Source organism: Pelecanus crispus, chromosome Z, assembly GCF_030463565.1.
Source record: "Pelecanus crispus isolate bPelCri1 chromosome Z, bPelCri1.pri, whole genome shotgun sequence".
NCBI classification, from domain to species: Eukaryota; Metazoa; Chordata; class Aves; order Pelecaniformes; family Pelecanidae; genus Pelecanus; species Pelecanus crispus.
The window spans coordinates 23,519,603-23,540,180 of record NC_134676.1 but is presented as its reverse complement, the minus strand read 5'-3'; the positions used below and the strand labels follow the sequence as shown (position 1 = coordinate 23,540,180).

The following is a 20,578-nucleotide window of genomic DNA, read 5'->3' as shown; positions in this document are numbered from 1 at the left end:
GGAAAAATATGTGGTGGGAGGGGGTTAGAAAGTCTAAAGAGCCTACCATACAGGTAGTTTAAACCTCTAATACTGGTACACATCAGTTACTAATGAAAACAACAAGTGTAGGTTTAAAAAGATCATATGATTCCATGTCTCTCTATAAAGTGTTCTGGGTGCTAATTAACAAAAACGTGCAAGTTCCTAAAATCCTTCCAAACTCATTTAATGTGAAAAGTGCATGCACCTCTTCAATCAGTTCAATGTTCAGAGCACACCACATACAGCAACTGCCTAACACCAGGGGACTGCTCCAACGTATTGAAGCGTATAAGGTACAGCTGCCATAGGGAAGTGCCACCGTAGGTGCCATCAGCCCTGTGGATACCCCGTTCAGGGCACAAGAACCCATGCACAAGACTCAGTCTATTGAATACAAACCTCCACTACACTGCATGTCCTCATGCCCCAACAAGCCCAGCCCAGGCAGGACAGGAGGACTCTGACCTCTCTGTCGCTCGCTTCCTCGTTTGTGACTCCAAATAAGGATGGAAAAAGCTGCCCTATTTATGGACAGGAATATCTTCAAGACCCGTAACTACCATTCTTCCCATTTTCAATGTGCCTACACTGCTTATAAGCCATCACAGCGGGATCAATGGCCCTTCTGGGACACTGAAGTCTGCATGTTCCTACTCCCACCCTGGAGGACGGAAGGGTCTGGCACTTCAATTATGACTGCAGCACATCAAGGACGCAGCACTGGTTAAAAAATGAGACTATTCTATGTACCTACCTTGCAAATTTCAAATGATGATACATTTTCCTACTATGTAACTCTTCAAAAACAACTTTAAATGGTTTTTGAAACTATTTAAGGACAAGAACTTCAGTAAAGCCGCAATGACTAATAAAGTACAAAACAACCTATTCATGCTGACTGTATGTTTCTGGATTTCTTCAGAATGAAGGAGATCCTAGTGCTGGCTGTCCAGTTATGAAGTGATTTTCAAAATATTCTTCTGAAATTTGCAAAAAGAAAGTTTCCAAATCATAGTTTCACCTTATATACAGAAGAGAATGCTCCATCCCTAAAATGTAACTTTTAAAATTGCTGAATGAATGAATGAATGAACAGGAAGTTCATAAATGATAAAAGAAAAAGTCAAATACAAATGAAGTGTAGAAATTAAAGAATAAATTTGGCTCCAATATCCCACTTACAGTTTAGTATGTCAGAAAGCAAGCGGAAAAGGCCCAGCAGGTGTTTTATACCAGGACACTTCAAGAATCTCTTAGAAAGTTAAAATCACAAGTTTTTACTACAACATCTTACATGCATTCCATAGTGAAAAACACCACATATTTGCAAAATGTCTTACTCTATAACAGCACATTAGAACACTGGATCAAATCTTTGTCTTGTTGAGGAATCCCTTTACAATAAATGTCTCTTCACTGACAAGCAAAAACAGCATCTTAAAAGAGTTCTTTTCCTTTCTCAATTTTCCATTTGAACAATATTTCTATGTTGCAAACTCATTAATTTATTTTGCCTGTAACAGGCTAAAGTATTTTGGAGGAAACACGATCATAATCTACATGTTACTTTGTGACAGTTGTAACAGTTACAACTAAGAAGTTCTTCTATGCTTTAGTTCACTAACAGTAGACACTTCTAGAGAACGTAGCAATGATCTGTGCAGTCTACTGTAGAAACATGAAAGGAAACTACTCATTATTAAACTATTTTTGCAATCATTTTTAGAAGTTTGAAGCACCATGGTTAATTACATGGCTCTGCTGCAAACTAGCAATCAGCATACCTGATTTAATCAAATATTGTTCAACTTCAGCTATCATAAATCATAATGACTTGCCCTTTTCTTTCCCTGTAAATTTAATCAGTAAAATTTTGCCAGTGTATGATATAAAACCTACACATGAACATGCTTACAAACCAGGCACACCCTGCCAAGGAGCCAACTGTAAATACCACACTGGGAGGCTGAATAAATGGTCTTGATAAAAGAGGCAAAGGAAGACCCAGAGGAGGGGTTAAACTGCTGATCATTATCCACTATTCCCACCACTTGGCCATTGGAGTGCAAATCTCCTCTCCTCTTTCCAGGGAAACAGAGAGGACTGGAAGTAATTCCAGGCTAAGGTATCTCTTACACCTCCCTCAATTCACTATATGCCGTTCAGAAACCTTTCGGATCTCTAGACAGGCGGCTTTATCCTGCATCCACCTAGTTATCGCAGGAACAAGCGCTGCAAACGTGAGAGCTCCATTCAAACAAACGTAAAGATGCACTGTAGGTTTCTTTTCTTTCCCTACTTCCTTTCAACTCTAATTCAGAGTAAGACACAACCACACAAGTGTTCTTCTTCCCACATCAGCACCTTAAGAAAAAACTTTGCTGATGAAATTCTTGATAAAAATTGTATGAACAAACACTAAAACCAGAATGTCACAAGTGGTCCTACTACTGAGAAACTACATGAAAAGGTAACAGAAGAATGAGTTTGAAAGCAGTATCTCATCATGAAAGGGTTTTCTTACTCTTAATTGTAACGTGACTGTAGTTAAGTGAATGTGAAAATAAAAAATAATTCAAGCGTATTTCCACTTACTTTCAGAGGGGAATTTTTTCCTTAATTTAGAACTATACCCAATAGAAAATAAAGAAATGCAAGCTTTATCTGACATTGAACACCCATAGATCATGGATTATTCCTGATGGCATTCTCACACATTTAAATGGTAAAAATGTTACAACAACTCTATGAGAAAAGTAATAATTAAATAAAAAAGCTTCACCAAAACAAAGACAGCTTGCTAGCACTTTAAGGAGGTAAGCGTGATGGTGAGAACTTCATGAAATATTCACAAATGTTAATTAATCTATGTGCAGAGAGTAATTTCCAACAGGCTAACTTTCCAAACCTTCTTCAGCAGTGTCTAGCTAGAGATGCACTATTTAGCTTTCTGATCCTGCATAGCATTTATGAAATTATGTCTCAGGGCAAAGAAAGCAATTCTGTCTTTTCATCAGAAAACCAAAGAAGAAAAAAAGATTAATAAAAAATGCTTTTTTATCACCATTTTCACATTAGAACCGCACCTAAGAGCTAAAGGGAACACTAGGCTGTCCTAATGCCATGGTTTTCATGTTGTGGTCTGCAGGCTTCTCTGGCCCCTAGACTAATGAATTCCAAAATGTCAAAAGTAACCAACACAGACAAGCCTTGCAATCGGTGTCCACTGCAGAGAGTTTGCATTTCTGGTAAGTAGAAATGTTAAGGATGCACAAATAAAATGACTGGACATTAGTGCCGTTATCTGTTCTTTCCACCATCTGATAGAAGAATTCTGTTCCTCAGACTGATGCAAATGCACATTTATACAATACACAAATATTCATCCCATCTATCCCAACTACTTCCCCCCTCAACAGCCTAAAGCATATTCTGATGCCTTTGATACCAACTTTAAATTTGTCTTTGTCATTTAAAGATCATAACTCATCACTGTACTTCCAGTCTACACCACCTTTTCCCAAAATTCTGAGCCAATAAACAATACTCATATAATTAAGACATTATTAAAAATAAATAAGCAAACAAAAAAACTTCTCAAGCTAGAAGTGTTTCTAGCTAGGTGCCTAGCTAGAAAACTAGAACAAGCAATAAAGGCCAATAAAAAATGAGAAGAGAGCAAGTTATCTGAAATGTCTCTGCTGAAAGTCTGACTCCAGATATAGTATCAGATAGTGGATAAACTTAAGTCCAACACATTGTCAGTGGCAAGTGACCAATTTTAAACATAAAAGCCTAAATTCCCAGCATCTTTTCTCTTTGTAATTGTTAGAACCGTTAACCAAACCAACTTACCATACAGGTACGGGAGTTTTCTCCTATAAATGAATCTCTTAGCACCTGAGTAAGTTTACTTGCTCTGAAGGGTGTATGAGGTTTATTTCGGCCTAAGGCTCTAATGCACTCCTGAAAGAACAAACAGGTTTATGCATTTTTCTTTAACATGGGTTGAATAACACAAATGCCATTCAAAATCAGAAAATACATGCCTCAGTTAAAATACATGCCTTAGTTATGTTGCTGGCCCCTAAAACATAATTAAAATTTACCATTAAAGCTTGGATTCAAGAAGTGTTAGGCTTTTACCTCTCATTAAGTTCAGCAGAGAGGTAGGAACTTAAAAAGGACTTAGGAGCCTAAAAAATTCCTGAATCTCATCCAGAATGTTTACATCCATTGTGTCCAACAACAACAAAACAAAACCAAGCAGTGTTGATGTTGAATATCCAGACTAACAATTATTTCTGATTATCAGCTGCAAAAGCCTGAATGATCTACAACCTCTGCCAGCAGAAGCAGCATGGACAGGGACACGTGTGAAGTCTATCAATTAAAAGCAGTACCTTTCATTCTGGCTCTACCACTGACTTTCTTTACAGCTCAGAAGAAAACAAACTTTCTAAAAGCTTCCATAGATCACAAACCTAGTAAGCATAGCTCTCTATTGATGTACACAATCTTGGAAGACACTTGAAAATCGAACTTATTCCCCATTTTAAAATATTCTTCATGTGGAAACACGAGGATAAGGTTTCCTCTTTCAAGGCTATGGGGCTAAACTAATATTTGCCATTGGTTGGAGAATACCACTGAGAAATACTGTACAGATGTAAATATTATGAAATTACTGTAGAACTTACAGCAGCAACTAAGTACAACAGCACAAACCAAGATTGCACTAATCTAAGCATCACTTCTGCCCACGCAGAGCTCTAACATCAGCTAATAAATTACTTATTACACAAAGAAAGTTTAAATTTAAATTTCTGTGTTGTTGTCATATTTTGATCATTAATTCCAGTTTCTGCCTTTGCCTTAATACTTTATGAACAGGCATCTCTTCAGATGCATGGCTTCCCTAGTACATTTTTAACACGTCTACACAGAGAACTTCTTCAAACAACCATACTTCAAAAGCTTTTCAAATTAGAGCTTTGCTTTTAGCAGCACTAACAGAGGGAATGGCTTTTGTGTTACATGAATAGTTCTACAGTAGTTCAGCTAATCCTCCAGCTGCAGCCATATCCTTGTGGCCTTTTGAAATTTCCTAGAAACAGCCTCTTCCAAAAGGCAGGCTAGAAACTGTGGGATGATAATCCAAGAAAGCATTGCAAGTGTGAAACAGCATAAAATAGAACTAAAAATGGGCTCAGGATAAAACTGCCAAAATACAGAACAGAAAAAACACAAGGGTAAGTTGGCTTTAACTAAAGTGATTATTTAAAAAACTCCCCAGCTGAATTTTATAGAATGGACACAGCTCAGATAAACAGAAAGACTGAAGCTTGTTGGATGTGAATTTCACATGCAAATGCTAAAAAGGACTCAATACTTATAGGTGAGCAAGGCAGTGCATTCCTTGAATTTTTTGAATTTGTACATTAATACTATACTTACATAAGGAGAAAAGCAGATTAGACAGGAAGAAGGGCAACAGATTTTTCAACACGTGACATTACAAACTAAAAACAGTAATAAATGTGTATGTTGAATTACTGATGTGGCAACCAACAAGTTTAATTAAGATATTTAAATTTGCTATAATGATTTTTAGTTTGCTTACTCCTGAAAAATTAGAATTGGATTATCTCTTTATTAGTAAAAGGATTATAGGAGGACACTGCCAGCTTCTAAATTAATGGAGTTTTTAACTACTTTTGCTTTTCATCACAGCCCAGAAAACCAGGCAACAAGATGACAACACTACTTCCATGTAGAGACATTACAGAAATAAATTCCTGTACCAAAAATGTGAACAGATTAAGACAGGACTGATATGCAGATGCAAATAGCAAATCTTGGATTAGCACCAAAGACCACTCCTCAGAACATATTGGTTTAATTTGAACTGGACAATAACTTCAAGGGTCTTGAATACAAATGGAAAAAGCTGTGTAATGTTTTTGGGGATAGATGAAAAGTGGAAAACTAACATTGTTGAGAAACTTGTATCTTCCTGTACCTCCATTCAGACCTCTGCAAAACCTCCAGTTATTTTTATTTTGCCTTTCCTATGCAATTTAGATCAGAACCTCTAGTACAGCAGTAGCAGAACCTTTCACTCTAATTAAAAAGGCAAGCTGTATGAAAATAAACTAAGTATGTTGTATGGGTATTGCACTGAAGGCACTAGCCAGTAGAAAATCAACAAGTAAACTGAAAAAAACCCCCCAACCCAAAACCAAACCACCTTCATTCAATTACATTTAGAAACAAGTGATAACGTCAACACAACAATGCTTACATTATTTACTTTGATGCTAAATCAAAACAGGCCACAGTTTTGGAACTGCTGCTTCCAATTTTTCAACACGCCATACAATTTTGTAATGACACATTACACATTACAATTTTGTGGTGTTTTGTGAGATCTGCTTAGTCAGATACAAGTCTTCTCCCAAGTTTGTACTGGGGATTAAAAAGTAAGCACAGTGACTTTCGGGTTCAGATTCTTTATATAAAACCACAGTGTTGGTGCTGAGAGTAGTAAACCTAAGCAAAACTAAACAACAACAGAGATAAGTCTGAGACACTCAAAACTACTGTTTCCCCATCTGAGACCAAAAAATTACTTTCCCTATTTACACTGAACCTCTTTTGAGCATTAAAAAACAAACCAGAAAAAGGCATATGAATATTTAAATACTATTTCTTAGCTCTCCTGACGTGTCCTGGATTAATGTACGAAAATCCATAAAGTGACTGTATCAGACAATTTGCTATAAAGAACAGTAGTCAAAAATGGATTCCAACTTTCAAGGGTTATTTTAATCTGTTAGTTCTTTCTGGATATGTTGCTGTTGTGTTGCTTTAGTGAATTAATTAGCAGCTGTAAATAAATATGCTGTAAAGGTAACTTTATTTTTTACTTTTAAAAAAAAAAAGAAATAAACACTGAGATTGGAAAGGTATTTCCAGTTAGTATTTCAGACCTTGAGTACCAAAGTAAGTTATCTGTCTTCACATTTTAGATATATATCAGAAAAGTCTTCAAATTCAACCACTGGGGATTTTTGGGGTTTTTTTTTTTTATTTTTAAACTCCATGCAAGTTGATAGCACAATGTTTCTGCAATGTTTCTACTTGGTAATTACCAAGTGTTCCTTCAGGCATTTAGAGGAAAAATCAATACATTATTTTACCTGTCACATCAGTAGACAATGTAGACAAGCAAAGCCTGCAAAAACACTCGTTTTAATAGTCGTTGCTATTATATGTAGAAGGCTTCCACCTACTCAAAGGCAATGGAAACATTTCAGTTACCTTGAGTGCTAAAAGGCTCTTGTTAATTTCCGCACCTTCCAGTCGCGTCTGCCTATCTGCACTGGAAGTATCTGCTCCTCTTTCATTGCCAGCCAAATCAATCAGAGAAAATTTACCATGCAATTTTCCTTTCCTTCTAAGAATAATCTGAAACACTGCATGGCTTCGAGATGAGTGTGCATTTGCAGATGTCTGGCCAGATGTCCTTTAAACAAAAGGAGAGAAGGGAAGGACATATGAACAGGCAAAGGACCAATACATGTTAAACACACTAACCTCAGAATGTTAGTTTTTTCAGGGCGGAGTTCTGTGTTTTCTTACATGTGTTGACAGCATGTCTAAAGTTCTTGTGGACACTAGAGATACAACCCTAATAACTGGATGTACATAGTACAATTACACCTCTTTTCCCACTTCTTCAAACAGAAATGGAAGATTAGTAACATTTTACCTTCCTTCTAAAAGAATAATCGCATCTTCAAAGATTTCAGGTTATCAAAGAGCTTACATGTAAACTGCTGATGGCATTTATCTGATCAGGCAGCACAAGGCTAATTTTAAAAACAATGAAGCTGGATTCTTAAAAAAAAAAAAAATTACGCTTAACCTCTGTCACTATATATCAAGGCCTTTTAGAGCTGAAGAACCTGGTAGTATTCCAGATTATAAATTATGTGAATTTAAGTCAGTAAACTGGTTACATAATGCATGCAGTTCACATTCTGTAGAAAAATCAGTTCTTATTACTCCTTAGGAGACACAGAAACTCTAAATATCTTTATTTAAAAGGTATGCAAATTCCTTACTTGCAGCCAACATCAGCAAAAAACCCACTGCATATTAAAAAGCCATCACTATGAAGTGACGCAAAAAAAATCTTGTTTGGATTCTTTAATGTACAATGAAAAACTGGTGGAAGCTATGGGAGATACCTGCAGCTGTTGCCTATTTCAATAAGCTTAAGAACATCTTCAACACATTTGACTTCCCGTTCCTGTAATCCCACCACCTGGACTTGCTGTTTACCATCTTCTAAGACTCTTAATTTTGTCTTCCTGTTCAACAAGTCAAAAACCTTAGGGAGGAGGGGAAAACAGAACAGTTAAAGAGGAGCTTTTAAAGGCACTTTTGTTTCAAATCCCATATCAAAATATGCAAAGCATCCCATAGAAAAATGTAATTGGAAGGGAATTGTAAAGAATTATTTGAAAGAAAGCTTTCGGTACAAAAAGGAAAAAAATCTTTTATGTGACAAGCTCAAAATCTTGTTTGTGAAACAGAAATTCCTCCTTCCTCAGAGAAAGATCCTTACCTTACCACTGTAGATCTCAAAAAATGTTGCATATACTTGAAGTTCTAACTTCTTATAGTTTGGCTTCTTTAGCATTAAAAAGACATCTCGAGCTGTGAATACATTTCCAGAATAAAAAGAAATCTCATTACGTATTTTCATTTAGTGAAGACTCGTTAATGCATAACAGTCCTATTTTGCAGCATCTCTCATATTTTGCAAGTATAACATACAGGGTCAGTCAACCAAGTCTAAACCACTGCAGTTTAAACTGCCACATTACATTGGAAGATGCAGAAGACCCCAAAATTATAAAATTAATTAATCATCTGATATATTTATTACATTTTTTTAAAGTAATATGTATATACATTTACTTTACTGTGTAAAGACTACATATCTAGGAACTACTTTTGATGTTACCAAAGCTCGACTGTAATGCAAAATATACAGACCCTTATGTTTCTACAACAGGGAGTAGAAAATTTATTGATCTCAACTAATTTGGAAAAAGCCAACAGACCAATAAAGTCTCACCTGCAAGTGCATATATTCCTTTAGAACAATCTTGGTTTTTTCCTGAAAAGTCACCACCCATAGTCTAAATTAAAAAAAAAAAAAGACAAAAATACACACTAAAGATCACAGAACTGTAACTTACAAATCTGTTACCTATTAGAACTTATCTAAGTGTATCATACATAAAAAGAAGTATATTGCTGACATGTAGAAGAAACACTTACATGGGTTTTTCCACTGCCTGTTTGCCCGTATGCAAAACAAGTGGCCATTCCCCTTTCAAATATGGTCTCCACTAATGGTCGGGCTGTAAACCTGAAATGCAAAAACCAACAGTACTTAAGAAACTGAATTGCTTTAAGATGCCACTACCACAAGGATGCTATAAGCAGTGACAAAGCTGGCCCTGCACTTTGAGAGGCCAAAGGACATCTCCACATTAATTCCTGAGCTGAAGAGACTACCAGCTCTAAGGCATTAAAATGCCCTAACATTCAAATAAAAGCTACAAGGTCTCTCCCATTTGTTTTACAACAATATTATCCTTCTTTAAACCCTGAGAAAAAACATTTTCATGTTTTAATGATGAAACACAGCACAGCTTACTACAGTTTGGAGCTCCCTAAAGAAAACAGCATTAGAAGACATGGAAGGAGGACAGTGGAGCAGACAAATACTTAGGTTTTGCCAATACTAAAATTTTGCTATTGCTTTGGTTTTGTTTTTTTTTCTCCCGAAATCAACTTCCAAGACTAAATTTAGATGACCGGTGGCCAAAACAACATTGCAGATCTTAACATTTTGAGAACATACATACACTGAGAAAAGGCTCAAGAAAACATATACTCAAGCTCTTCAGAATGGAAAAATCTAGTTATCCCTGAAATATTATTTGATGTGTCAAAAAATACTATCCAAAGTATAATTTTTCTATTTTAGAGAATTAATTGTTACTTTAAAAAAAACATACAAGTTATTGCTCCTACTTCAGCTGCTTATCATCACTATTTCATGAAAAACTCCAAAAGCAAAGGGTAACCTAATGGAGGGTTACCAAAGGAGGTAAGAGCGTCTCTGCAAAAGCCTCTCTTTCTCAACTTTTTCCAGGTGTTTACAGATAAAGTATCGTTAAATGACAGAAACAGGAACAATTGTTTACAGAAACACTGAGATGTTACAACCTCCCTTCATTCCACTTTGGAACAAACACAAGAATGCTTACAAAAATAACATGGGTAAAACCGAGCCATTGAACGGCCAAGGGTTATGCAAAAATCTAGGTTTAACTGAATCTTGAATTTTCATCAAAAAGATACCAGATTATTCCTCACCAGCCTTAGTCTTTCTTTTTTGCTTCCTCTAAACATATATGTCCTTTGTCCTCAAGAGAACATGCCCATATTTTGGTGTTCTTTTTATATATAAAATACAAAATTTCATGAAGCCTATCCACCTAAGAAGCACACTCCATTATCTCTGTTTAATTGAGTTTGAGAGGTGAGGTCAGCCTCACCTCTGTGCCCGGGAAGATCATGGAACAGATCCTCCTAGAAGCTATGCTCAAGCACATGGAGGACAGGGAGGTGATTCGAGACAGCCAGCACGGCTTCACCAAGGGCAAGTCCTGCCTGACCAACCTAGTGGCTTTCTATGAAGGAGTGACTGCATCAGTGGACAAGGGAAAAGCAACGGATGTCATCTATCTGGACTTCTATAAAGCCTTCAACACAGTCCCCCAAAACATCCTTCTCTCTAAATTGGGGAGATATGGATTTGATGGGTGGACTGTTCGGTGGATAAGGAATTGGCTGGATGGTCGCATCCAGAGGGTCGTGGTCAATGGCTCGATGTCCACATGGAGACCGGTGACAAGCGATGTCCCTCAGAGGTCTGTACTGGGACCAGTGCTGCTTAACATCTTCATCAATGACATAGATAGGGGGATTGACTGCACCCTCAGCAAGTTTGCAGATGACAAAAAGCTGAGTGGTGCAGTTGACACACCAGGAGGACAAGATGTCATCCAAAGAGACCTGGACAAGCTGGAGAGGTGGGCCTCTGTGAACCTCATGAGGTTCAACAAGGCCAAGTGCAAGGTCCTGCACCTGGGACGCGGCAACCCCCGATATCAGTACAGGCTGGGGGATGAAGGGATTGAGAGAAGCCCTGCAGAGAAGGACTTGGGGGTACTGGTGGATGAAAAGCTGGACATGAGCCAGCAATGTGTGCTTGCAGCCCAGAAAGCCAACCATATCCTGGGCTGCACCAAAAGCAGCATGGCCAGCAGGTCGAGGGGGGTGATTCTGCCCCTCTACTCTGCTCTGGTGAGACCCCACCTGGAGCACTGCGTCCAGCTCTGGAGCCCTTGGCACAAGAAGGACATGGAACTGTTGGAGTGGGTCCACAGGAGGGCCACCAAAATGATCCGAGGGCTGGAGCACCTCTCCTACGAGGCCAGGCTGAGAGAGTTGGGGTTGTTCAGCCTGGAGAAGAGAAGGCTGTGGGGAGACCTTATTGTGGCCTTTCAGTACTTAAAGGTGGTCTATGGTAAGGATTGGGACAATCTTTTTAGCAAGGCCTATTGTGATAGGACAAGGAGTAATGGTTTTAAAGTAAAGAAGGACAGATTTAGACTGGATATAAGGAAGAAATTTTTTCCAGTAAGGGTGGTGAAGCACTGGAACAGGTTGCCCAGAGAGGTGGTAGAGGCCCCATCCCTGGCAACATTCAAGGTCAGGTTGGACGGGGCTCTGAGCAACCTGATCTGGTTAAAGCTGTCCCTGCTCACTGCAGGGGGGGTTGGGCTAGATGACCGCTAAAGGTCCCTTCCAACCCAAAGCATTCTATGATTCTATGATTCTATGAAATTATTTATTTTGCTGATTTATAAAAAAGGGACTTAAATTTATTTTGCTGATTTATAAAAAAGGGACTTAATTACATCTATTTTAAAGTAAGGCAAAATAGAAACATTTCTAGAAAAGTTTTCATAAAGCATTATGCTACTCCAAATTGTACCATGCCAAAACAGTCCAACTTTACTTTTACTAGAACCTTTATTTGCAGTCTGGATCTTTCAGAAATGTAAACTCTGGTTCTCCTTTAAAATCAAAAGGCATAGTCATACATTCAAACTAGTGTGTTTTTTTTATTATTAATGAAAACTTGCAACTCAGAATTGCAGCTCATGGATTCAAAAATATTTAAAATACAGCTTAAGCAATAATAATAATAATAACAATAAATAATAATAATAATAATAATAATAATAATTACTTTTTCCTCAAACTGAAGAACATTTTTCAGTATAAAAATACAGTGAGTAATTTTAGCATACTGAAGAAAACTGGAGTAACTTGCCACACCATTTTTTTCCCCACTGTGACCCCAAAGTTCTGGTGACAGCAGATGACAATACCTATCTTGCTCTTACATCTGTCACTACAGGAGGCCTTGAAGCAGATCATCATTCAAGTAATAATCATTATTGTGCCATATAAGGAGAAGGAAAAACCCTGTACTGCGACACAGGCTAGAGATTTACTGTTTCAGTATGAATATAACCATCTTTCAGTATCTTCCCGTATTACCACTACTGTATTACATAACTAATCAATATTGCCCAGAGGAAACAATTAAAAAATATAACAACATCGTATGCCAAAACCACCCCTCACATTTAAATGCTATGCTCACAAAGATAAATAACAGGAAGGAGGGAGACTAAAAGAGCTGGGTGTTAAGCAGGATGAGAACTATTGCAAGAGGCACACATCATCAGCTAGATACCGCTCTCCTGCGGCTTTTCAATACTGAGAAAGGAAAGATGCTACCAGTAGACAACCACTAGAGATAGAAATCTCCAAGGGCACAGCTTTGCTGTTGAAAAGTCTTCTGTTAGTATAAACTAACAGACTATACAGATTTTCCTTTCACCACTCTTCTCCTTCTAATTATATCAAGCATAAAACAGAAATTTTAATTTTCAAGGCCTTGTAATAATTCTTTTACTATGAATTTTCTGTTATCCACTGACAGGATGTTTGTGCTGTGTGCATTATTCTGTGCCAGCTGTGGAACTGAAACAGAAGAATAAAGAAGAAAATGGAGATCCAAATACAGTGGGGCTGAAAGTGGATGTTTGTCATTGTTGATGTTCTTCTTTAAATCAGAAAGATTCAGCATTTTGAGCAAGATAACTTAGCTCCACGCACCTCCATGCTACATCAGCCAGATTGCTTCCAGAAGCCCAGCCAGCTCAGGTATCTCAGTGATACAGTAATACAACCTCTCTCTCTTTCTTTGTACTCCTTCCCCACCCTCTCCTTATTTGTTTCCATCTGTTAAATATCTTACATTCAAACTGCAAGCTCTTTGGAGCTGGGGCTGTCCTTTTGTTCCAAGTTTCCTGAAGACCAAAAGCCATGACTCAGGTTCCTCAGGTGCTGCACACACACTAATTAATAAGACAATAACCCTGAAGCAAATGGAGAGCTCATGAAGTTGTTCAAATGTTCAGTAGCTAAGCAGGTAGGCAATACATGCTAATGCCTGGAAACCAGCAGGGCGTGGAGAAGGACTGAGAGCAGGACTGAGGTCAACAGAGGTGGAGACAGTATTGCAGGTGAAGAATTTTCAGGATAAAGAGTTAAAACAAAAGTAAACAGGCAAAAGAATGGAGGTAGCAGTATACATATCTGGTAACACAGAGAATAGGAGTAAAGTCGATGACCAAGGTAAGCCCACAGTTATTGACATGGGAGATACATGAGAAAAAAGATTCACCAAAAAAAAGCATATACACATACCTGTAAACCATTTCATTAGGAGCCGTGTCATCAAAGGCATAATCAAAACGAAAAGTTTGGTTTTCTAGGTACCTTGTTAAATCCACCTTTTGTTTTGGCTCATGTACCATCACAACATCTTTACTAGGAATTGTTATTACATCAAGGTCTTTCATTAAAGTTTCTATAAAATAAATGAAATATATATATTTAACTAGCAACACATCATTATATTTTACATTTTTTCATTGTTTACACTCTTACAACATCTCAGATAACACAGCTCCTCCAAGTAACAACACTGCAATGGATTTGGGCTTCTGATACCTAGATAGTAATCTGCAAAGTAAAGGCTTTAATTTTGGAAGTCTAGTCATCCTATCCTCCCAATTGCTAGAAATTAAAGAGAGATTGTACAAAGTTGATTAGAAAAATTAAGATCATTAATTATAGCACTATCATTGTAGCTTGTTGTCTATTCTATAATACTTTCCACAGATTTGAGTCTTTTTCCTCAGGGCTTCTATACTGTTTTACAGATTACTGCCATATGCTTTGAGTTTTTGTAATAACTTCTCTATTGGAGAAACTGGACACTGAAGTCCTATACTGCTTGGACTATCAAACTTAAAACCACAAAGAAATTAATATCCTTAAAATAATCTGCTTTATTTTAAAATTTTGTCTTTTTATTTTCCCTAAATCCTTAACATTATAGTCATATGTTCACAGCTTTCAAAAAGAAAAATTTTGCTTTCATTCTACACAGACATTTTCATTTGTGTATTCTTCCTGGAACCCAAACTAAACACCTTTAATATAGAATTTCTCTAAAGTAAAATCCTTTCTAAAAATTATCTTCTAAGTAGTAAAATCTGGAAATGCTAATGATCCTTCCTATCACTGGGAATGAACAAAAGCCATCTAGATGTCCTTTCAATAGCAAGTTCCCAGGTTATAATTACTACACAGCACTATAATTTATTGCTAATTGTTGTATGAGATAGAATCAGCAAAACAGAGAACCCAGTGATCCATGACATGCACAAAAATAAAGATCCTTTGTGTGTACAGTCAGGATCCTAATGTGTCCTACTTGCATTTCTATGTAAAATTTCTTAAGGCATGCAGTTCAAGAATTTGATGTGGCTTTATACAATCAGACAGAAATCTTTTCATCAGTTAACATACTGATCAAACAGTACAATGGTTACCATTGCATGACATTACCCACGAACAGAAATATGCATTCAAGTCACTATATAATCAATTTTTCAACTGCACTGCAATAAAATAAAATTATTCTGCAGTAATCACAGAGAAGAAATAAGGAACAGTGGTGAAAGGAGATATATGAAGGTTAATTCTTTGCAGGAAAAGCTTTTTAGTTTAAGCAGTCAAAAGCTGATTTTTCTTAAACAATTGTTTGGAATAAGACATTTACCTGCTCCCAGTTATTTGTTATGACGACCTGTATTCCTTGCTGATGAAAATTTGGAATAGTGTCTCTGAAACCCACCATACATTTCTCAATTATATATGACTGAAATAAAATCTTAAAATGTCCATCTGAACACCATTCCATAGAATGATTGGTGCTAAGAACACTAAAGATTTTGGTGATAATTCTGTGTTTGTGAGACTGACAAAACTAACTATTTTTACTTTTTCTCTTCAGGGGCTTACAGACTAGTATTTCTCATTCTTTTATACTCCTCAATTTTAAAATGTGGCATGAGAAATACTGTTTCTTATAAAGTGTGTGTTTTCAGAATATTGTATCATGTGGGTATTAGATTATCTCTATGGTTCATCCCCTGTGTAGAATATTTCATTAATACCTTTTTACTATAGCTTATTCTTAAAAATGCAAAATAACTTTAGTGCCAACCTCATTTTTACTTAGACACTCATCTTCCTACAAACACCTCTGAAATATTTTTTTAATAGCTCCAAACTGCTAATGCCTAAGATATGCAACTTTCACAAAATCAAATCCTACTTCTGAATCCCGATTCATGTCCCACAACTTGCTCTCATTTACTGTAATTTCACTTTGTCTACCTTTAGCACAGGTAGAAGGTGACGTTCCCCCAAAATGTATCAGATTTCTAAGTCATATTTTATTAAAGATAACCTCCAATGCTGAAACAGAAATTCAACTGCTACCAGACTTGTATGTTGAATGCCCTTATTAAATAGGTTGTGCAAAATAGTTTCAATTAACCAGTTTTTGAGATTACGCATTCCTTTCAGATCACTAGAAGAAAAACATACAAGGAATAAGAAAAGAGTAAAAGTAAAAATGAAGGAAAAAATAAAGTAGGGAAAGCAGCAACGTGGAAGGGAAAAAAAAGACAACACTAACTACATACTGGTATCAACATAAGTTTTCCCTTTTCCTTACAATTCTCCCATTTTCCTCTGGATATGCTACAGATAATCCTCAATGTGTAGTTCTGACAGTACAAAAATAATAAATGCATCCCATGTGGTTTCAGAGTTAGAGCGATGCTCTTTGAGTCTTTTAGCTAAACAAAATATAAGAGAAAGAGAAGGAAAGAAACATCTTTCAAAACGGAAGTCAGCTTACTTAAGGGCTGAATTCAGACAGGCTGCAATCCAGAAGCATTTGCATTCATAATTTCCCACTGAAAGTAAAGAATTTCATGGGAAGACTGGGATTTAACTGGAGTTGAAAACTTGAACTTTTTTTTTTGAATACAGACTCCAGTCTGATAAGCAGGTAGTAAGAAAAAAAGTTGTAACACTAATCATATATAAAAAAGTTACTAGGGAGTTATTCCAGTACCTAAGTTTTCTAGTAGCATTTCATATGTCCTAGGGTACCTTGCCCAGTGCTGAGCAGCAGCTTCAGGGGATACAAGTCTCCAGCTTCTCTATAATCCACTAGCCCTGCAAGGTTGTCTCGGACACGCTTGGTCCCCTAACACGTCATAAGATACCAGTGTTTAAGTACCTGAATTGCTCCCTTGGTGTCTGATCCAAGACTACTTGAAAGGTATAAAAATACATATACAAAAAATGTGTAGGAAAGTTTTCATTGCGTAGGTGTCTGCTCAGGAGATCACTTAAAAGATAGTTTTAAAGAGCGGTGATCCTAACACAATGTAAAAATACTGAAGACATTACAGTAGAATTAATTCCTAGATAAACCGAATACACCCTAGATGACCTTAGGAAAAAAATTTGCAGTCTCTCTGTGCCTCAGCTCCCAATCCATGAAATGGTGACAGTTAAACTACTTTCCTCCCCATCTCTATCCAGGTTATGATGAGTCTATGAATTTTCTGGGTCCATCACACATACTGTCTAGTATAACAGTTTCACCTTTGATCAGTATTTCTAGATCTCTTTAATACAAATAATATTACTATCAGAAGCAGCTTTTCAGAGAAAAAATTCAGCAAAATCTTAAATGGTCATACCTTTTTTATTCAGTGGTCGTTTTCGTACACAAACACATATCCTGTGCTCATCAATCTGCAAAGGAAACAATCTTTCAGTGAACTATACCCCAATTCCAGTTATACGATATTTTACATTATTTTACTTCTATTGTTGAATTAATTAACCAATCATTTAAGCAAAGAGTAATTTCCAAGACAGTGAGTCATCTGAACTTGTAAAAGCCCCTTGTGTCTGTGCCAAGAACCCAGAAGGGAGAACCACACATTAACAAAACTCCCTGCAGACAGGGATCTAATCCTGTGGAGTATCAGGTACATCTTGGAACACTGCAAGCAAACCCAGCTCTAACAGGGTAGATATGCTATTGACAGAAGTTGTCACTATCACCAATTTCCACAGAGGTCTGATAATCTCCATCATTTAAGGACTCTGCTCCTCTGACTCCTCTGCAAATCAAAGGCCCTTATCACCTTCAAAGACTAAATATTTATCTTTATACTCAATAGGGTTTTTCAGGGAAGATTAATGGTTTTGTGTGCACATCCCCTAGCATCCCAGGAAAATTTACAATACAGAGGCTGAGTGACTACTTAGTACATATTGGTATTATTTTATAGTCGAAAGGTATTTAAATGATATAACATAATTAACAATGATTTAGTAACTTAGGTGTCCTGGTTTCAGCTGGGATAGAGTTAATTTTCTTCCTAGTAACTAGAATGGTGCTGTGCTTTGGATTTAGTATGAGAATAATGCTGATAACACACTGACAGTTTAGTTGTTGCTAAGTAGTGCTTATGCTAGTCAAGGACTTGTCACCTTCCCATGCTCTGCCAGGTGCACAAGAAGCTGGGAGGGGGCACAGCCAGGACAGCTGACCCAAACTGACCAAAGGGCTATTCCATACCATATGACATCATGCTCAGTATATAAACTGGGGGGAGTTGGACAGGGGAAGTGATCACTGCTTGGGGACTGGCTGGGCATCAGTCAATTGGTGGTGAGCAGTTGAATCACTTGTTTGTCCTGCGTTTTCATTTTTTTTTCTCTCTCTCTCTCATTGTTTTCATTACAAATTATTGTTGTTATTATTGTTGTTATTATTGTTATTAAATTATTAAACTGTTCTTATCTCAACCTATGAGTTTTCTTACTCTTGCTCTTCCAGTTATCCCCCCCAACCCACTGGGGGAGGGGGGCATGAGCGAGCGGCTGTGTGGTGCTTGGTTGCCGACTGGGGCTATACCATAACACTAGGACTTTCAGTAACTACTAATTTCAATATCATCAGATTACTAAAAAAATAATCCATGTTAAAAAGAATACTAGCATATATTAAACTACTTATTTTTTATGTTTACAGACAGAAGTATACATTGAAAAAACTGAAAACACCTGGCAAAAATACAGGAGGATAAAAAAACTTCCATGTTGCTGTGGTACTTACAGGATCTGCAGTTGTCAGTGGTCTATAATCCAGACTTGCCCTGAAATCTCTTATCATACACATAATTTCATAATTTGGGTTTGTAGCATCAACATCCTAGGGAATTAAGCAACAGAATTTTGAATATACTTTTTTTCCTGAAATAGACTAATTTCAGCATCTTCTGTATTTATTTATAAGAAAAATACACATTAACTGAAATCTTACATTTTCTCCAAAAACACCAGAAACATCTCAAATGCAAGTTTAACACCTTTTTCCATTCTGATGTAGCTAACTTACTGGTAATAGAGCAAAGCAATTATATGCCTTCTATTTCATGTTTTTGGTCGACATGTAATAGAAAATACTTTTGAATTGCAGACTCATTAACAGTCTACTCAAGAAAGAGAAATGACTCTTGCCTTTGCCAGAATCTTCCCACTAAGAAACACCTCCTGAAAACCACATAACACCAGACAGCTTATACAGTGAACACTTCTTATCTTAGATAAGGTGGTCCAACAGACAAATGGATACACTCCACTAGACAGGTACAAAACACCCCACAGAGGACAGTGCAGGCACCCCAGCTGCTCTAAACACAACCCTATTGGATCCAAGTTGGTTAAAGGAGGTTGATCCTACCACTGGCCCTGAGTTAACCTCTACAGTTACTTGTATGTATTGGAAACCCTTCTAACACTCCTAGACACCCCCGAAAAGCAGAATCAATCCCAACCATACAGTAGGCTAAATCCAGACCCTAAACCAGGAGCCATCCGTACCAGAGTGAATGGACATGTAAGAGGCAATGCACAGAGCCCCTCCAAGCCTTGCTAAGTCTGAGCCTACTGTGAGCTGAGCTGGTTCTCTGCTAAATCATTCAAACGTCCTTCCCGTCACTTCTCCCTGTGGCTGTCAGTTTTTATACCATTTCAGGACATGCTGCTGATGCCATGCATAGCCAGCTCTGGTGCTCAGACCTTATTAAGCTTTGCATGGCTCCCCACAAATGATATGAAACCCCTTCTGGATCACAGCTGGTTGTGTACACAGTGTAGGCACTCCTAGAAAGCACAGTGTTGAGGTTAACAAGCTGAAATGGAGCCAGCTCATGTCTCTGCACCTGTGACACAGCTGATCCTCACCACAGATAAAACTGTGCCCTGGTAGTCAGAAGTTGACTGTACCTTGATGTTGTTCACCTGACTACGGTGAACTAAAACCTGTTGACAGTAAGTCCACACAAAATGTATTACTGCTGAAATGTTTCTTCTAACATTCAGAAAGGGGCATCACTTACTGTGGAAAAAGTGTTTGCCTAATATTCTTCAAACCCTGTTTAAAGGTCTTGCCCACGAATAGACAGTGTTTTGCTAATCATTGCTGCATTTCACAACAGGATACACAAAGCACAAAGCACAGACACATACAAGTCACCAAGACAAACAGAGCTTCTTCATACAGAAGAAAGAAAGAACAAAGAAATTTTTTACAGTGAGGGTGGTGAAACACTGGAACAGGTTGCCCAGAGAGGTGGTAGATGCCCCATCCCTGGAAACATTCCAGGTCAGGTTGGATGGGGCTCTGAGCAACCTGATCTAGTTGAAGCTGTCCCTGCTCAGTGCAGGGGGGTTGGACTAGATGACCTTTACAGGTCTCTTCCAACCCAAACTATTCTATGATTCTATGATACAGAAGTTTAAGACTCAGATGCAAAGGGAGCGTTCACAAAAGCAATAAAAAGAAAATTTTAGGTGTAGTACCATATCA

General features: G+C 37.4%; 1 protein-coding gene across 3 annotated transcripts in view; it reads right to left on the bottom strand.

Moving 5' to 3' along the window:
* KIF2A (kinesin family member 2A) overlaps nt 1-20,578 on the bottom strand; it is a 56,937-nt gene that overhangs the window by 8,215 nt on the left and 28,144 nt on the right. For all 3 annotated transcript variants that reach the window (XM_075725871.1, XM_075725872.1, XM_075725873.1), the window contains exons 7-15: nt 18,824-18,919; nt 17,394-17,448; nt 13,966-14,128; nt 9,382-9,472; nt 9,176-9,239; nt 8,660-8,751; nt 8,280-8,422; nt 7,348-7,552; nt 3,880-3,990 (exon numbers count right to left, since the gene is read on the bottom strand). In XM_075725871.1, coding sequence (XP_075581986.1) covers nt 3,880-3,990; nt 7,348-7,552; nt 8,280-8,422; nt 8,660-8,751; nt 9,176-9,239; nt 9,382-9,472; nt 13,966-14,128; nt 17,394-17,448; nt 18,824-18,919 — 1,020 coding nt within the window. The remainder of the gene's footprint in view (nt 1-3,879; nt 3,991-7,347; nt 7,553-8,279; nt 8,423-8,659; nt 8,752-9,175; nt 9,240-9,381; nt 9,473-13,965; nt 14,129-17,393; nt 17,449-18,823; nt 18,920-20,578) is intronic.